The sequence below is a fragment of the Tenrec ecaudatus genome, chromosome 8, assembly GCF_050624435.1.
Source record: "Tenrec ecaudatus isolate mTenEca1 chromosome 8, mTenEca1.hap1, whole genome shotgun sequence".
In the NCBI taxonomy this organism is placed as follows: domain Eukaryota; kingdom Metazoa; phylum Chordata; class Mammalia; order Afrosoricida; family Tenrecidae; genus Tenrec; species Tenrec ecaudatus.
The window spans coordinates 32,325,571-32,344,904 of NC_134537.1; the positions used below are offsets into that span (position 1 = coordinate 32,325,571).

A 19,334-nucleotide genomic window follows, 5' to 3' on the forward strand; every position below is an offset into this window, starting at 1 on the left:
TGTGTGTGTACACATACACATGTGTATGTGTTTATATATATCCATATTTATGTGCTTATTGGACTAAATTACATGGAATTCTCATTTGTATAGATTTACAACTTAAGTTCACTAATTACTGCTTAGAAAAGCAATGAGTCCTGGACATAAGGCAAACATTTTAATATCGCTCATTCACTAAGGGAAAATTATGTCTGCAGATATAAGACATATCACAATATGAAAATAGCAAATATATGTTGCTCTTAAGTTGCCAATTACTGGGAAACCTTGAAAGTGGGAGATTTGAAGCCAAGTTTAGTGATTTCAAAGTCTGCACCATTGGAATAGCAGTCCTCTGCTTCTTCTCACCAGCGGGTGTTTCCATTTTAAGTCTACAGGAGTACTTCCGTTCCTTTAATCTGGAACAGGTGTGCTTAAGGGAAAGTCCAGTTCACTTAGAGGGGTTTTCAAAGCAGATCATTTGGATGTGGCCTCTGCAGAATGCAGTATGCCTCACAAAGCCAAACTCTAAAGTCCAGTTAGCCTGCAGCATATGGCTTGGGTCATTAGTGCAGAAAGGAAATTGGGTCAAGAATAAAAGGTGCATTCTCCCATTGGGATGCAATACAGGTAATGAATGTTGAGCATTTTCCTCAGGGGCAGGTTTCCCCTCCCTAGTTTACCCACCAAACAGAAGGCAAATCTAAATTTTTTAAGAAGTTCATTGAACACCATTGTACCCGTGTCTATTAAATTGGGGTGTCCATGGGGTATTTGTATTAACGAGAGCTATGTGGTCCTGTCTCAGGGCACACTATATGAGAAACTAACTCTAGTTGAGGTGGAGCCTCCTCTGAAGAAACGTTTTTTTAGGTGTACAAATAAAGGAATGATAAATGGTTTATAAGCATTAGACAGCTACTACATTGTTTGGGAGAACAGATTAAATGAATACATGTCCTCAGAGTAGATGTCAGATTTTGTCTTGGTGTTTTATTTATAGTACTGGTCTCATAAAATATTTGTCCTTTTGAGACAGACTAATTTCACTCAGCACAATGTTCTCCAACTTCTTGCTGTTGTGACCAGTGCTGTTATAAACATGGGAAGGCATATGTCTGTTGTGTTATATCACTTATTTCGTTAGCATATAGACCCAGCAGAGGGCTTGCTGGATTGTAAAGAATATCTATTCCCAGTTATTTGAAGTATTGCCGTGGCATTTTCACAGTAGTTGTTCCTAAAACATAAAAATCGATCGAGTTAATACTGACTCATGGAAACCCTACTAGACAGGGTAGAACTGCCCCTGTGGGTTTCTAAGACGGTAACTCTCGATGGGCATAGAAAGCCCCATCTTTTCCCCACCATGCAGCTAATGCTTTTGAACTGCCGTCCTCGTGTTTAGCAGCCAAGTGTGTGATGACTGGGTCACCAGGGTTCCTTTGTGGTTTCTTGAAGACGTCTTTTCAGGATTTCTCTCTCTTTGGTAAATGCCGCAGATTCTGATCCCTTCCGTTGGGGTAGAGATCATCTTCTGAGGGAATGTGAGAGATCAAGGCAAAGAACTAAAAGAGCCCATTATAGTAAGTATTCTTCCCAAAGTTAATGAATCATTTACACACACACACACACACACACACACACACACACACACACACACACTCAAAGATAGGTAGAGAGATGATAGAGAAATAGATAGGCACTAATAGACCTATAAGAGCTACTTTATCAAATAATCTAAGAATTCGTTATCAGGCAGAGCATTCAGGCTAAGAAGAAGCTGTGCCCTCACCAAGTTCTGGACCCTGCTCACAATAATAGTTATTTGGGGCCCTTTGTTCCAGCATTTGTGTCAATCCATCTCTTGGAGGGGCGTTCACTTTTTTAGCTGGCCCTCTACTTTACCAAGCACAATGTCCTTCTTCAGGACTGATTCCTCCTGAGAACGCACCCAAATTGTGTGCATCAAAGTCTCCCCTCCCTTCCTCCCTAAGGAAGGCGATACCTCAGCTATACTTTTTCCAAGACAGATGTGTTCATCCTCTTGGCAGTCCATAATACGTACATTGATTGTTCATTACAGCGCCATAAGTCAAAGACACCAATTCATCCTTGATTTTTCTTACTCACTGCTCAGCTTTCACCTGGACCTAGGATGATTGAAAATTAATGACTTGACACAAGTGCAGGGTGACTTGGTTAGTCATCAAAGTGACATCTTGGCTCTTTCACAATTTTCAGAGGTCTTTGATGGCCAATTTTCACAATGCCATGCATTTGATTTGTTAACTGCTGATTCTATGGACACTGATTGTGGATTTAATAAAATGAAATCCTTGAAAATGTTAATATTTCTTCATTTATCATAATATTATGGATTAATCCATGTGTGAGAAATTTGGGTTTTTTTATGTAACGATATAATTCATTCTGAAGACTGTAGTGTTTGACTTTATCAGTAAGTGTTTCACATCCTCTTGGTTTTCAGCAAGCAAAGTTCTGTCAACTACATAGGCAGAGCAGAACTGTTCTGTGGGGTTTCGGAGACTGTAAACATTTACAGGAGAAGACACCCTCATCTTTCTCCCGGGTAACAACTAGTGGATTTGGAAAACTACCTGGTGGTCAGCAGCCCAGTGATTATCCCACAGCACCATAAGGATTCGTTTGGTGAAGGAGTGACACAATCCCTTAGTGTCACGGAGGGATCTATGAAAATTCTAACCAATACAGTCCTGGAATTCATGTGCATTGACTTCCAGACTTGCCCCTAAATTTCTCTCTCCTCTCCTCCCCTCCCCTGCCTTCTTCTTCTTCTTCTTCTTCTTCTTCTTCTTCTTCTTCTTCTTCTTCTTCTTCTTCTTCTTCTTCTTCTTCTTCTTCTTCTTTCTCTCTCTCTCTCTCTCTCTCTCTCTCTCTCTCTCTCTCTCTCTCTCTCTCTCTCTCCTCATCTTCTCTTTCTCTCTCCAGTGCCACCACCAGCACCATTTGTCTACATTTGTAAGCTGCATGGAATAAGCCAAGACATGATCTTTGGGTTCTAGAGGATAATCAACACTAGTGGAAATAAATCTACATTCCTAAAACACAGTATGTAGGAAAGCTATACGGTAGTGCTTGCTGAACAAAAACTAGACTCCTACAACATTGTGTGGGGACAAACTAGTTTTCAATCATGGCCTTTGTCTTGAAGTCATAGAATGTTACTGTAAAACAAGAATTTTACTTTTACTCTAAAACAAGAATCATTGAGAACAAATTCGAGTAAACTAGAAGATGAAGTGCCGGGAGAGATCCATTTAGTGCATGACTATGCGACCTTTGGTCATCAAGGGGATGTGCCATGATGAACACTAAGGAAAAATACACACACATGTGCAACATGCTATTGGAATTATGGGCTATAAGCCCCAAACAGGAATCACGGCCATCTAGTCTATTCTAGCAACCCTATATAAGGTGTCTATGGAAGCAGTTAGCCTCATCATTCTCCCAGGAAGAGAATGGTGGGCTTGAACAGCCAAACCTGTGCTTACCAAACGGCACCAGCAGAGGTCTACATAAACTAATTCAATCTCTGAGCCAAGTTCATAAATGCAGCCTATCTAGAGGAGATAGGAATCCCAGACAATTAGGCAGGCGATTATTATCAGATAGACTGGTCTCAGATAGATAGTTTTGACAGAAGAGATATTTATGGAGATTCAGAGGCTTGCATGGATGTTTGGACAGAGAGAATTCTTGGTGTGGTAATGAAGTTTGATGTAGCCTTTTGCAGCTATCGCATTGATTCACAGTGGGAAGAGGTTTGAGAGTGGGAAGAGGCTGGAGAAAGTTTTGAACTGGTTTTCCTAGATGAATGTCCTGGTGCCAGGAAAATGTAGAAAGAAAAGGGGCTGGTTGTGTAATAGTGGAGGAACAACAGGTAGTGGGTCTTATGTTGATAGAATAATAAAATAGGAAAGAAGCTAAGTGACTATGTAGTAACATAAGATGCTTCTGTTACACATGGGGAAATTGAAGCTCAGAGAAGAAAAGGGAGTCCCCCAAATTATGTAGGCAGTTAGCATTGACAAGAAAAAGAATATGGATCTTACCATCACATGCTCTCCCCGGCCCCCATCTTCATTGTCTTTCATGATTAAATGTCTTCATTTGACGTGGGAAGCAATGAGAAGATTATTCTGAGAAGGTGACTGACATGAGGGCGTAGTGGTGCCATTTGCATTAAAGGTTAAGATAGGGCTTTGTTTCATAAAGTGGGGTTCTCCCAGCTTGCTGCGTGGTGTCCACATGCCCAGACTTCCCTCTTGGGACATCAGTAGCACTTAGCTTTCCAGATGTTTCAGTTGCGCATTTTCCCCACTTAGGAATCAAATGTGCTGGAATGCCAGGCTTTAAAAAATTTTTTTAAACTATGCTGTACAATACAGTTCTTGGGGAAATTAAAATAATGACTACTCTTGGCCCAACCCCACCCTCTAAAATTCTGCCCAAACGGATTTGGGATAATGACTCTTGTTTTTGTTGTGTGCTGTTCAGTCAATTCTGACCCATAGTAACCCCATGTGACAGAGTAGACTTGTCCCATAGGGTTCTCTTGGCTGAAAGATTTACAGAGATCTCCAGGTCTGGGCATCTTTACTGTGAGCATTCCAGGTATAGTAAGGTGGAGCTGGGTTTGAAAAATATGAGGTTAAAGGAAACTTGATATCTTAATTCTGGAATGGGACAAGAGAGAGAGGGAAGAAGCAGACAGGAGAGAGGTCAGTAGAGAAGTAGAGAGGGAAGAAGCAGAGAGGAGAGAGGTCAGTAGAGAAGTAGAGAGGGAAGAAGCAGACAGGAGAGAGGTCAGTAGAGAAGTAGAGAGGGAAGAAGGACAGGCACGATGGTGCTTTAAGAGAGTTGCAAGAATTGCATCAAAAGCCTGCCGTTGCTCAAGAGGAGAGCTGGCAAAGAAGGGGAAGAGGCCCGTGGGCCTTCCTGGGAGTGTCACGAGGTTAAAACCAGCTCCTGTGGAAGTCCTCTGGACACCTGTATAAACCAAGATGGCTTATAACGAAATCTAGGAAGCTAGGACTACAGTCTCAAGACTAATGTTCATTTGGTTCCTCAGCAAGATGAAATGACTCAAAGGAACATTTGTGAATTGCCATATAAAAATAAATATGTAATGGCTATCACTAGGATAGAGAGTCGACTCTTTTGTTAACAACCCTTGCATGTCATTCATCAGATAACAAGGACAAAAGTCCCCTATAAAATGAGTGATACAATCTTTGGGCCAGAGGCTTTAGAGATCATCCGATTCATCCACTGCATGCAGCAAGCACTTTACTCCCAGACAGGAGTGAGGCCCTGCCCCATAGCCGAGCTAGTGAAGGAGTCTAGCCTGTGCTGCCGACTCTGACTTCTTTCTGAAGGTCAGAGAGAAAGTACAAGGTGAGAGTCACAATTCCATACTCTGGAGCCAACCCACTGGCTAAATCTTTTGTCCCTCTCACTTGATAGGTAAGTAACTTGGGAAAGGTATTTAAGCTCTTTGTGACTCAGTTTTCTCATCTGCAACATGAAGATTAAAATCAGGGGTCCTCAAACTTTTAACCTCAGACCCGTTGAAGGGCCAGACTATTAAAAAAAACTAAGAACAAATTCCTGTGCACACCGCACACATCTTATTGTGAAGTAAAAGACCAAATGGGGCAAAAGCACCCTGCGGGCCAGATAAATGTCCTCGGTGGGCCACATGAGGCCCGTGGACTGTAGCTTGAGGATGCCTGATTAAAATAGCATAAGATTAGCATCAATTTTAGGGGCTCCATGTATTGCTCGCCTTAAAGCATTGAGAGCAATGGTTAGCATGTAGTAAGCATTACATCATGCTAGCAATCATTTCTGTGGATCCCTGGTGGGACATCTGATGAGCTCACCCAGCTATTAACTGTGAGGTTGACGGTTCAAGTACACCCGGAGGTGCTTCTTCCAAAAGACCCAGTGGTCTGCGTCTGAATATCATTCACTGAAATTCCCAGTGAACGCGCTTTTACTGTGGAATCCTCATGGTCGGAATCAATTCCACAGCAGTCTGTTGGTTATGATTATTACACTACTGTTCTGCTCAAGTTGCCAGGACATCTGAATGAACAGGCTGTGATAGCTTGCTTATTTGAAAATGATTTTTTGCAGAAAATGCAGATTTTTAAAAGGTTTTCTGCCTTAACTGAAAACACCGAAGGGTTTATACGTGAGTTGTATTCTGAAGGCATGTGCTTTCCAACGCGTTTTTTTTTTCCCTAAGTGAAGATTCCCAGGCTGATGCTTCATCTGGGCTCTTGGGACAGGGCATGGGCGTTCTCCAAGTGGAGTGCCAGGCATCCTGTTCCAGGGCACCTGCCTTTGTTGAGGAAACAGATTCTAGGCTTTTCTGTGAGGCAGGATTATCCCACCTTCACTGTTACAGACTTAATGTTGAATCTCAGGAAAGTCAAGCAACTTTCCCAAGTTTAATAACTTTGTATATATGTCACACGGGACCCAGAGGCCACATGCTTGAAATACGACAGCCCCCACCTTCCCAGTTACCTTGTGATTTTGAGGAAGCAAAATACATCGAAGCTTGCTTTCTTATCTGTAAAAATTGGATAGTATTGGACTCAACGCCAGTGAGTGCGTGAGTGAGTGGAGTGAGTGAGTGAGTGGAGTGAGTGAGTGGAGTGAGTGAGTGATTCAGTGAGTAAGCGAGTCAGCGAGTGAGGGAGTGAGTGAGTGAGTGAGTGAGTGAGTGAGTGAGTGGAGTGAGTGGAGTGAGTGGAGTGAGTGGAGTGAGTGAGTGAGTGAGTGAGTGAGTGAGTGAGTGAGTGAGTGAGTGAGTCAATCAGTCCTCCTAGGAGGGTGAAAAGATTCCTGAGCCCAATCACCTGTTAACAGCTGATGCTGCGAATGTTGGAATTAGTTGTGTTCTTCTCCAAGCATTTCCTTCAGCAAACATTCAGTTCTTACTCTGTGCCAGATGTTGTGCTCGATGCCAAAGCAACAAGTGTAAGAAACTAAAATGATGATATTGCCTCCAGGAAACAATAACTATTCTAGAAACTGTCAATAAGGCAAAATCTGATCTTGACCAGGAAGGACAAAAAGGGGCCATGGTGGTTATTTATTTAAGTATTTCTCAAGATCTGCTAGGGAATATAGCTTTCTGAGTAGTTGAATTTTATAGATCATTTGGCAGATGCTTCTTTAAATAATGTCCTTATATATGTGTAAGTGTAGTACTTTAATACAAATATATAGAGAAATGCTTTCAGTAGCTAATTCCGAAGAGGTAGACAGTCTATTCGCAAACCATCCACAAGCCACTGCATTATAACAAACTGACAGACAAGTGATCATTAAAAGCCAAGTATTTTAATAGAGTCATATGTATGTGAAAGTTGAACATTGAATAAGGAAGACCGTAGAAAAATCAGTGCATTTCAACTATAGTGCTGGTGAAGAATATTGGAAGTATCACAAACTTGCCAAAGAACAAACAAATCTGTCTTGGAAGACATAGGTACAGCCAGAATGCTCCTTAAAGTAAGAATGGTGAGACTTTGTTTCACATACTTTGGGCATGTTATCAGAAGAGACCAGTCCCTGAAGACAGATGTTAGTTGAAGGGCACTGAAAAAGAGGAAGGCCCCATGTGATGGACTGACACAGGGAGTACAACAACGGGCTTAAATATAGCAATTGTGAACTAGCAAACTTTTCCCCAAAAAGTGCCAGAGAGCAAAGATTATAGATTTTGTAAGCCATGTAACCATTGTTGCAATTCCACAACTCTTGTTAAAGCACAAAAGCAACTATATACTAGACCTAAGTAAATTAATATCGTTGGGGGTCTGAGCGGGACACAATTCTGAGACTTTAATTGGCGGTATTTGACAGAGAACATATATTCTCCAATGACTGCAGAATGAATGGGAGGTGTGGAGAAATTGGAAGGAAACTTGGGATTTGGTAGGCCTAGTTCAGGGTCATGGCAGGATCAAGCTGATGTTGGCCATTGGTGGTTAAGCGAGGTGGTAAGGGGTAAAGATGGAATGTCTAACAAGGAAAAAGGGGCCAACTAACTAGACAGGAATTTCTAGAGAAATGGTAGCACAAAGGACAAAGGCATGTTGAAATATATGAGACAACTTAAACGTTTGGCTTTGAGTTCAGCAATGTGATATCAAATATGACTCCTTAGCTACTTGTTTTGTTCAACTATGGGAAGTTGACGATGTTAAGGCATGAGATATAGTCTAAATTTGATGCTTTTAAAATTTGATTTTCAAAAAATTAAACTTGCATGAAGGTTTAACTTTAGGCTAATAGAGGAGAGAATAATAGAAGGATCATTTTCCAACACGAAGATCAACATGAAATTCCACTTAAAGCAGAGCTGGTAATGGACCTGAATTAGAGAACGTAAGTGGATTTATTTTAAGCATGTGACTAACTTAGCACCTCCTGTGCTCTCAGACACTGTTTGATGCAAGAAAAGGGCAATATACCAGCAGTAAAAGGCATCCAAGTGCTTTTTAGCATCCTATACATAAGAATGACCATCAAAAGTGATACTGGTTATAATAATGGCAGAGTAAACTGAAAGTAAAGATGGTTTCTGAACCGGCAAAAAAAAAGGAACTGTAGGATCTACAATGCTCCTGAAGTCAACCAGAAGAATTGTTCTAGAGAACATAGAAAAGTTGGTAACAAAGGTTTGAGCCATAAGGGACAGATGGATGGGTGGTTGGATGGATGGATAGATGGATGATGACAAGGTCATGATAAGAGATTTATAGCACTTTTAGCTGAAATGCGGGGGCATTTCTGGAGCTTTGAGTACTCTAGTTTCCTTTCAAAGTTATAGAAACCTCAGTTGTCTAAAACCAGATTTTTTTAGGCTCACTTTCTTGTGGCAATAATGAGAACTTACAGAAAGGCTAGCCATTTTTTAATAGCATTCACCTCTCAGTAGTGTTCCCCAGTTCATTTTCTGCTCATCTTGTGGGGCCACGACATCTGTTGTGCAGACAGAATTGGTAAAATCTTCTGCTCTGTTTTGGAGGATCCATGGTGGCATAGTAACTACACATTGGGCTGTTAACCACAAGGTCAGCAGTTGGAACCAACCAGTCATTTTGTAGAAGAAAGATGAGGCTCTCTCCTCTTGTAAAGACTTATCGTCTCAGAAACCCACCAGTGTGGTTCTATTCTGTCTTGTCGGGTTACTGTAAGTCAGAATTGACTCAATGGCTGGAAGATTGGTTTGGAGTTTTTCTCCTGTAACAGAAAGAAAAAAAGTCATCATGAAACACCTTCACACTAGCCAGGTCTCATAATAAATTAGAATTAGAAATTACACATGTAATTTGATAAGATTGTGTATTTCACTTAGTGTAGAAGAAAGCATAAATTTTTGAAGGCAGGCAATTTTATATTTGAATGCTAGCCCTATCAGTTACTAGATGAATGACTGTGAATACCATCTTTATTCACCCCGCGCTCAAAGATTCTCACATACAAACTGGAAAAGCAGGCCTTGTGAAGTGAAACCCTACCATAATGGATGTCAGGTCCAGGTTCCTGCCAATCTCCAGGCAAGCAGAGCACAAACCAAAATGAATGACCCACGCTTTCCTGCCCTTATGAAGGCCACAGTCCAGTGGGAAATTTGGCATTGAATCAGAAAATGATAAAATGAAAATAATTCTAAAAAACTTTGCATTGCATTTCCATCACTGAATTGTTAATAACTTTCCCAAAAGCAATGTCTCATTCTTCATTGAATCTTGTACATTGCCTTTCTCTCATAATGCCTTTCACAGAATCACCCCCACTCCCTCACCGCTATTGAGTGGACGCTGAATCATAGTCATATTCGCCTTGAGTTGAAATATAGTGTTTGAAAGGAGTAACAATGAATTCACAGACTGCAGATTTTATTTTTTAATGTGAGAGATTTCATGTAATTATTTAATTTCAGGAGCACAGATGGGAAAACTATAGTAAACCAGTAAGTGATGAGACATTTTTAGTACTTATTACCTTTGTTTTAAAATATGATTTGTTTTACTTTAAGTTTATTCTTATATAATAATAAGGTGTAATCATGTTTTCATGTCTATATTGACCAAGTGGTTTGCAAAATTTCATGATGTTTAACAGGAGGCCCACACAAGTGGCCTCCTCACCTCTGAGTTTCAGTTTCCTTATAAAATGAAGGAGGAAAACTAGACGGTTTCTAAGGGCGCAGCTGACTTTGCTATTCCATGGGATCCTCAAATCTTGAGACTCCTGTGTAGCTCTTTTTTGGCAAGTGGGCTGAGCAGCAGTGTGATCACTCCATTTGGGAAATGGCACTTGCATGTATGTTGTAAACAAACAAATAAATATCAAGGATAACAAAGTAAAACATAAAAACCTCCATTGAAAAGAAGTCAGAAAATATTAAAAACTAGCACAATCTTAAGTGGGTCATAGGGGAGATCAAATGATCGGACAGTAAATTTTAAACCAACAGTCCCCGCAACAGTCCGATTTTCAATGCATTCTACATGACAGTGAGTCTATTCACGTCCTTGCTTTATGGTCAGAGGGGATTCTCCAGGGAATTAATCCACATTTATTTCCCTTTCCCTTTAAAAAAATAATGTAAACCGAAACAGCTTTAAAATGAGTCAAAAGGGAGAGCAAATGATAGGCTAATATATTTTGACCTAATTACATCTACCATAATTAACTCTATAATGCTTTCTATTTGATAACAGGGTGTTCATGTCCCTCAACTCTAGTTGGAGGACATTCCATGGAGGCGTCATCCATGTGTAGATTTCTCACTTCCACTGTCAACCAAGCTTTCTGCAAACCAGGCGCTCACAATGTAAGCTCTCGTGCCTGGCCTCCTTTAGATTTGGCTTACATCATATACAATCCTTGGATCACACAGGCTGCTGTGCTTCTTCCATATGGATTTAGTTGACACCTCCCTTAGATAGCTGGTTGTTTGAAAACAAACCTTTAGGTCCTCAGACACTATTCTTTTCGACAGCTGGGCACCATCTGGGTTCTTCCCCACACTTTTCTGTAGCACCCATATCTTCAGTAATCTCTTCATTAAAGAACGAGAAGAAAGTTGTATGTTTCCTCCAAGCTATACTACACCCTGACTGGCTCATCCCCTCCATGCGACCCTTCTGTAAGGGGATGTCCAGTTGCCTACAGATGGGCTTTGGTTCTCTACTCCACACTCCCCCTCATTCACAATGATATGATTTTTTATTCTTTGATGCCCGATACCTGATCCCTTTGGCACTTCATGATCACACAGGCTGCTATGCTCCTTCCACATGGACTTTGTTGCTTCTCAGCTAGATGGCCACTTGATAATCTTCAAGCCTTCAAGACCCCAGACGTTATATCTTTTGAGAGCTGGGCACCATCAGCTTTCTTCACCATGTTTGTTCATGCACTCTCTTTGTTTCAAGCTATCGTGTTGGGAAGGTGAGCATTATGGAATGCCAGTTTAGTAGAGCCAAGTGTTCTTGCATTGAGGAAGTACTTGAGTAGAGGCCCAATACCCATCTGCTACCTTAGTACTAAATCTATAAATATATGCACATAGATGTATTTCCCCTTCATCTAAAGAAATATATTTACATATCTACATGCCTGTATTTAGACCTCTATAAATGCCCTTTGCCTCCTAGTTCTTGCCTCTATTTACTTTAACTTTCCTCTTGCCCCACTATCATGTTCAGCCTTCATTTAAGTTTCAGTAATTCTTCTCAGTTACATTGCCCTTGATCAAGCCCTACCAGGTCAACTATGAGTTTTTACAAGGTTGGTTTTGAACTACCAACCTTGTGGTTGACAGCCTAATGCATTACCACTACACAACCAGGACTCCTAACAGTAGATCAATAGTAGAGCTGAAGTTTAAACTCAGGTCTCATTCTAAAATACATGATCCTTCCTTTCTTTAAGGGCTATAGATTTGAAAATAATTAACAATCTACAATCTATCAGGGGGCTATGAGGGCTGAGGTCGGGGGAGGCGGGAGGGAGAAAAGGAGGAGCTGATCCCAAGGGCTCCACGGAAAGTAAATATCTAGAAAAGAATGATGGAATAGATGTACAAATATGTCAGATACAATTGATGTATGGTTTGTAACAAGTGTTGTGAGAGCCCCCAAGAAAATGATTTTTTTAAAACCAACAACAAAACTGTAATACAGACATAAGAGAGATGATTTTTTGTACTCAAATTACTAAAATTCTCCCCAGTAGATTGTTGTGCTTGCAAATTGTTATAAATTTATATCGACAGGATGTAATCCAAGAGCAATAAATTTTGAAGGAGAAATATTTTATTTTAAGGGACTGGCTGATCTTGAATCCATTCCAACTCATTGTGCCTCTACTGGACAGAGCAGACCTGCTCCTAAGGGTGTCCAGGGCTAGTACCAATGCTCCTTACTTTAAAGGAAAGAGTAGCAGATACTTAGTGGAAAAAAGAACACTGAAGAGTGGGTGGGTATTTAGAAAGGGAGCAGTGCAGAGCAGAGATGATCAGTCCCATGTTGCATGTGTGGAAGCTGAAGACAATGCTGACACCAGAAAGCCAGATAGGTCTTTAAAGCATCAAAGAGAAGCGTGAGGGAGATGCCAAGCAAGGAAATGTCAGAGTAAACCCAGAAAGAAATCAGAGCTTCCCTGTAGAATCAAAGTGAATGAAATACAAACAGACTCAGATTATGGAGCCCATGATTTCCTCTTCCCCTCTTCTTCCACAGAGATCAAAATGAAAATGTCTTTCAAAATAATAATATGTAAGTGTTTATATAACTTAAGACATAGGTGAAATTAATTATTAATCTCTCTAGTAACTGTGCCTACACGTCTGCTAATATAGACCCTCATTGTTTTGCATTGCATTTCACACTGGGTTCTGTTCTGGTTTAGGTTCCACTCTGTGGTGCGTGTTTACTTTCTAGGGCTCCTTTGGCTGGCAGGCTTGTAATCATAGTGTTTGGGTCTCTGGAAGTTGACAATTCCAGAACTGTGTACGTTGTATCCATGAGAATTTAATGTCCCCTGACCTCATTCACATTTCCAAATGTTCATTTCTTGCTTTGAACTAACTAGTCAATGATTTTTCCTATAATTTTTTAGCTGTTGACTTTGTTTTCTGCTTCATTTAGAAAATTCAGTTTCCAGAGATATTCTATATTTCTCTTCTCTGAACACATTTATATCTACACGATTTTACCACCTTTACTACATCCCAGAACAGGGATAGGGCTCTCTGGTCATTATCTCTATCTGTACTCTTGACTCACTTCTGTTTGCCTTTTCTAAGGACTTCCATTTTGTCCTAACATTTAAATGAGATTCTTTCTCATTTTTGTCATACAAGGGGGCTTCAAAAAGTTCATGGGAAAGTTCCATTATCTTTGAACTCTATTTTCCCATGACCTTTTTGAAGCCCCTTATATTTTAATGGTGCTATGCATATGGTATTGTAGCAGTTACATGTTAAGCGGCTACCTGCAAGGTCAGCAGTTTGGACCGATTAGCCAACCTGCAGGAGAGAGATGAAGATTCCTGTTTCTGCAGAATTTACAGTTTCAGAAACTCATATTCTATTCTGGCATAAAGAGTTCCTCTGAATCAGAATTACCTAGATGGCAGTGAGTGAGAGAAGAATACATAAAGGAACCCTCGTGCCATAGTGGCTGTTGATGACACGATCAGTAGCTTGAACTCAACAACTGCTCCACAGTAGAAGATGAGTCTTGCCGTCCCCATAAATTCACAGCCTCAGAGACACATGTAGGGTCTCTATGAGTCAAAATTAGCTTCATGGTAATGAGTTTGAAACACACACACACATTTGCTAGGAGTCAGAATCAACTTAATGGCAGTGGATTTGTTTCTTTATATGTTCTGTTCCCCAGTGACATATTGAGTTTGGTACTGGGCTTCTAACTATGAGATTATTGGTTTAAATTCACCTAGTGGGGAAAGACAAGGTTTTCCACTCTCACAAACATTTAGAGTATTAGAAACTCTAAGAAGAAGTTCTATTCTATTTTATAGGGTCGCTTTGATTCAGTGGCAATAGAGTTGATTTAGGGCTACTTTTAGAAGTCTTAGGTGGCACAAATTCTTAAGCACTTGACTCCTAACTAAAAGATTGACTGTTGGAATCCTCCCAGTGATACTCAACAGAAAAGGTCTTAATGATCTACTTTGGAAAACTCAGTCATTGAACATCCTATAGAGTACAGATCTATCTTATGAACATGGAATCTCCATAAATGGGAATCAACTCAACAGCAGTGCATCACAGTAACCACATTTACCATAGATTTCTTTTCCTGACTTCTACACCATGGGTATGGATGGCGAAATAATCATTATTATTATTTTAAAATTTCTTTCAAATGCCCATGAATGCTTCCTGGCAAATAGATGATGCTCTGAATATGTTAACCTAAATGAATGTACTGTTGCATGTAGCTTGGTAATCATCATTAATAAATCCAATGCTATTCTGTTCCATAATTATCTAACTAGACCAGAATTAACATTTGCATATTTAGGAAGATGATTTACTACCTTGTGGTCTATAAGCCTTTTATAATATTAAGAGTAATGGTTAAGGGCTTAGCTAATGTGTTCCTGGGATAAAATTGGTCTATTGACAATGGCAATGAAGCATATAGTTAAGATAACCTGTGCAGACAAAAGTCAGTTTGGGGAGGAGCATCACCTGGTAAAACTGGTGTTTCCCATTACATACATAACATCAAGATGAAATGCTTTTTTGTTTTTGTTTTCTAGAGTAAAGGCTGCAAATGAAACAGCCGGTGATTGCTCATTTACAAAGTACTCAGGTGTTTGCTGCTCATTAAATCAAACATAAAATTCTACAATCCAATAAAATACCACCCCCGTGTACAACAGGAATCAAGATAAGGGAATAGTGATTTTAAAAAGAAAAAAGATCCAGAGATTTTACTTTGTCTCCCCTGTATATGATGTTTAGAAAGCAGTTCTTAAAAGGGTGATTAATCTGAGGGCTGATTTTAAATTTCCTAATCTCTCTGTTTTCTGATTCCACTTCTTGCCTGCTGGAGCAGAATGAGCAGATAATCAGTTGAGACACTATAAAATAATTAAATAATAAGTCAGACTTGTTGCCATGCTTAATGAGCGAATGTTTATTTTCTTTTTGAAATCTGTGGATCGTAGATGTTGGATAGTGGAAGTGGAACAACAATATTGTTTGATTGGAGGGATGGGCTAGGATAGAAGACTTGATTGTCTAGCATGGGTCTGTCTGGTTTCATGGCAAAATAGGATCAACAACATGGCTCTCAAAAAAATGGAGAATCCAATTGTAGAACTTACCAAAGTCACTCTACATGTCTGCATGATTTTAAACATTTGGTTGATTTTATTTTAGGGTATGGTTGTTTACCTACAGAAACTATAATCTTAGTTTTACCCTTGTCCTTTTAAGGTTCGTAGAAACCCCAGCTCATTTCTCTTGGAAAGAAAGTTACTACCGATCCACCATGTCCCAGAGCACACAGACAAGTGAGTTCCTCAGCCCAGAAGTTTTCCAGCATATCTGGGATTTTCTGGAACAGTGAGTATCAAGCAAGAAATGTCGTACTAGAATCATGGTAAAGGAATAAATATGTGTTGTTAAAATATTATGGACTAGGGTTTGTGTATCAAGTCAGTAGAAATCTGTAGATGTTGGGTAGAATATCTTTGAAAGTAATGCTATTTTCAAAATTCCCTGGAGATCCATTTAGTTTCACACAATAGGATCAAATTATCCATATGGTATACCTTTGGTGGGAATAAGTCGATTCCCACTGTCTCAGTGACAGTGAGTGAGTGGGGTGGGAAGCGGGGGGGGGGGGGAGGGGCTCTTGTCATCTGAAGTCAAAATTGACTCGATGGCAGGGATCAGTCTTTGGTTTTGAGTTTTGAGGAGCTTCCTGTCTCCAATGACCCTCTGATAACTCAAAATGTCCTCCTTTGCTTTCTTTGTGACATTTTATCATGAGTTGGTTAAAGTTTAATAGACCGATTTGTTTTAATTCAATAATTCATAAACATTTTGTTTCATCTCAATCAGTGCAATCCCTACAGGTCACCATCACTTATCCTACCTCCTCCCTGTTTCCTGTTTCCATTCCTCTTTCATTCCTAGCCCTTCTGAACTTTGTCCATGGACAAATGCTACCCTTTGGGTTTAATACTCAAAAGACCCTTTCCCAGGGGTCGCCTGATTCATAACAGTAGCAACATGACAGTTATAAAGTATCAACAAAAATAATGTTATGGTTGGGGGGACCACCACAACACGAGGAACTGTTCGCCGCTACAACACAAGCATCTCTCGAGATGGCAAGCTATTGCTTTTGGGGGGTCATTTATACTTCACCGTAAGAAGAATTATTACTACATTTTCTAAGAGTACCTTTGAATACGTATGTAAGCATATAAAAGTCAAAAAAATATCAGGGCAAGAGAAGCACTAGGAATGAGATATAAAACATCCTATCACTGTTATATCCACTGTCTCCTATGAGTCATGAGTTTAGTTGCCAACTGCAAGGTCAGCGGTTTTAAACCACCAGTTACCACAGGGGAGAGAGATGAGGTGTCCTGCTTCCCTAAAGTTTCACAGTCTCAAAAGCCCACCGTTCTACTCTGTCTCTTGGGTCACTATGCGTGGGAAACAACCTGATGGCAGTGTGTTCACAATATTGACCACAGTATGACAGCTAAGTAGTTGGGCGAAGGTGTCTAACTCGAAGCAATGTCCCTTGCCAACCTTGAAACAGAGATTGCTGTAATTTGATGAGAAAGCTGTCTTGATTTTTCCCTGCCTAACAACTGTCTTACCATTATTTTTAGACCTATATGTTCGGTTCAGCCCATTGACTTGAACTTTGTGGATGAACCATCAGAAAATGGTGCAACAAACAAGATTGAAATTAGCATGGACTGTATCCGCATGCAGGACTCAGAACTGAGTGACCCCATGTGGGTAAGTGGCTGGGACTTGACCCGTTTTTTTCCATGGGCAACGCTACATGCATCTCTCTAACCGTGTCTTTTTGAAAAGTCATGGGCATTCGGAAGATATCCATTGCTTTCAGCAGAGGAAGATTAGAAGAAACTTATGAATCCACAATAGGACTGACCTCTCCACAACGTATGTGTTTGCAATGGTGGTGGGAAATACTTTCTTATATTCTCCATCTGAATCCAGATTTAGAGAGGATAGAACCACGATTTCCCAACTAGTTAGAGACAAAGAACCAGAATCTAGATGTGAATTCCACTCCAAAGCTCTACTTCTCCCTTTCCAGTCTGGCAAACTGCTTCTCTCTTGGATTTATCCTTCTTTAATGAAGAAAGAGGATGTGAATCCCATGTGCATACCAAGATTTAAGTGTCTAGTAATAGATTAAGAGCAAAGAAGACATATGATGGAAAAGAAAAGGATTTTCTTGGTTTTATCACAGAGATATTCGATATTTAAGGTCCCTGATTTTCATGGATTCAATGGCTAAGACTTTATCTCACAGGCAAATTAAGGAGTTTAATGGGTTATGGTGCTAAAACACTTTTCTGAGACTTTAAGTGCAATTCTTTTAATTTTTACAATCTGTTTTGTTTGTTTTTGTTTAATTTTTCATCATTTATTCACCACCCAAGTGTTTTTGCTTTTTCTATGAAAACTTCTAGACATAATTGTGCTTCTAATGGAGTTACCATAGAGCATCTACTCATGTGATAATCTTGAAATTTTATCTTCAACGTTAAGGTGCAATGAGTAAAGAAAAGCGGGGGGAAAACCCAAATAGAAAGTTATAACTTTGCAAATATACTGATGTTTTGTCATTACACTTATTAAAAAGTGCACATTTTCCCCACATGTATAGAATGTAGTTCTCTATTTTGAGATAATAAAAGGAAACAGATGATTTCAATGAGAAGGACTTTCAAGGCATAGGAAGATACTAAATTTAACATAAATATAAATAAATTCTGATTTGACAGTGACCTAAAAATAATTGGGACATTCTCAACTTACTTAGTAGTACCCTTCCCCTCCCCTTATGGATAACACTTGACAACCAACCCAACTTTGATTCCTGGCTAATGCACAGTCATCTGTCAGTGGAGGCTGACTTATTTCTATGATCCTGGACATGTTTCTGAAGTAGTTCTAGGTTAGTGGAGAGCAGGGAGAAATAGCTGGCCTTCAACTTCTGAGAATAAACTAGTGACAACCCCGTGGATAACAATGATTCAAGGCCCAAGCAGTCATAGAGATAGATCGTGCAGAACAGGAGCATCTTTTGTTCGCTTGTCCATGGGGTTTCGCCCATGGTCAATTTGACAGAAGCTAACAATGGCAAGTAAACTTATCTTTCTATGTTATCTCTAGGTTTCTCTGTTCTGACTTGCTCCTCATAATATTAAACCAAAAATTATAAAGTTGAAAGTTAAAGACCATATGCCTCCTCTTATCATTATCTTCTTTACATACCAAAGCTGTGGCTTTTTATTATCCCATGTTGTTTCTTTGTATTCTTGGAAATAGTCCCATCTAAACACTGTTCTTGTTATTTTCCCCTCTGTAGGCAATTCCTTTAGTATCTCCTATATACTAACTTCTCTGAAAGGCTTTTTCGTATCGATATTCCCCTCCAATCTGGTTTAGTGATTATTTCTCTAAAGCATAGTTTCCAAGATTTATTTGGCCTACTGCACCTTTTTCAGAGAAAAAAGAAGTTATCCAGCATCCTCCCTGGTAAGGAAAATGTTTGTACTACAGCCCTCAATCCAGGATAAAGTGTGGCAATCTGCAGCCCCCCGTTGGATCATTCCAACACTTTCCGGGGGTGGTAGCACCCACTATGGGTAGCATTGGGAAATGACCTAAGAGTGGTTTTTGTCATTTTACTTCGTCCACAATATTATAGCTACATGTTTACTTCTTTGTCTTATGCCCAAGACTTGTTACAATACTTTGGATATAGTTGGTCTTCAAGAATTGTTGAAATCATAGGAAATGGAATTTGATTGATACTTGAATGTTTAATAGATATCTTCTAAACAGCCCTATCCAAAGTTTTGTTTTCTTTTGTAAATGATGAAAATAATTGATTCCCAAATGTGTGTTCTGTGATGGTTTAGATTATGTCGATTTCTATTGGCCAAGATTCTCAGTAGTTTGGAAGTTATGTAATCATTTGATTTGAGAGTTTGTTAGAGGA

At 39.8% G+C, this 19,334-nt stretch overlaps 1 protein-coding gene across 3 annotated transcripts in view; it reads left to right on the forward strand.

Moving 5' to 3' along the window:
• The window catches only part of TP63 (tumor protein p63), a 235,571-nt gene that overhangs the window by 63,336 nt on the left and 152,901 nt on the right, over positions 1–19,334 (forward strand). For all 3 annotated transcript variants that reach the window (XM_075555627.1, XM_075555628.1, XM_075555629.1), the window contains exons 2-3: positions 15,545–15,673; positions 16,960–17,092. In XM_075555627.1, coding sequence (XP_075411742.1) covers positions 15,545–15,673; positions 16,960–17,092 — 262 coding nt within the window. The remainder of the gene's footprint in view (positions 1–15,544; positions 15,674–16,959; positions 17,093–19,334) is intronic.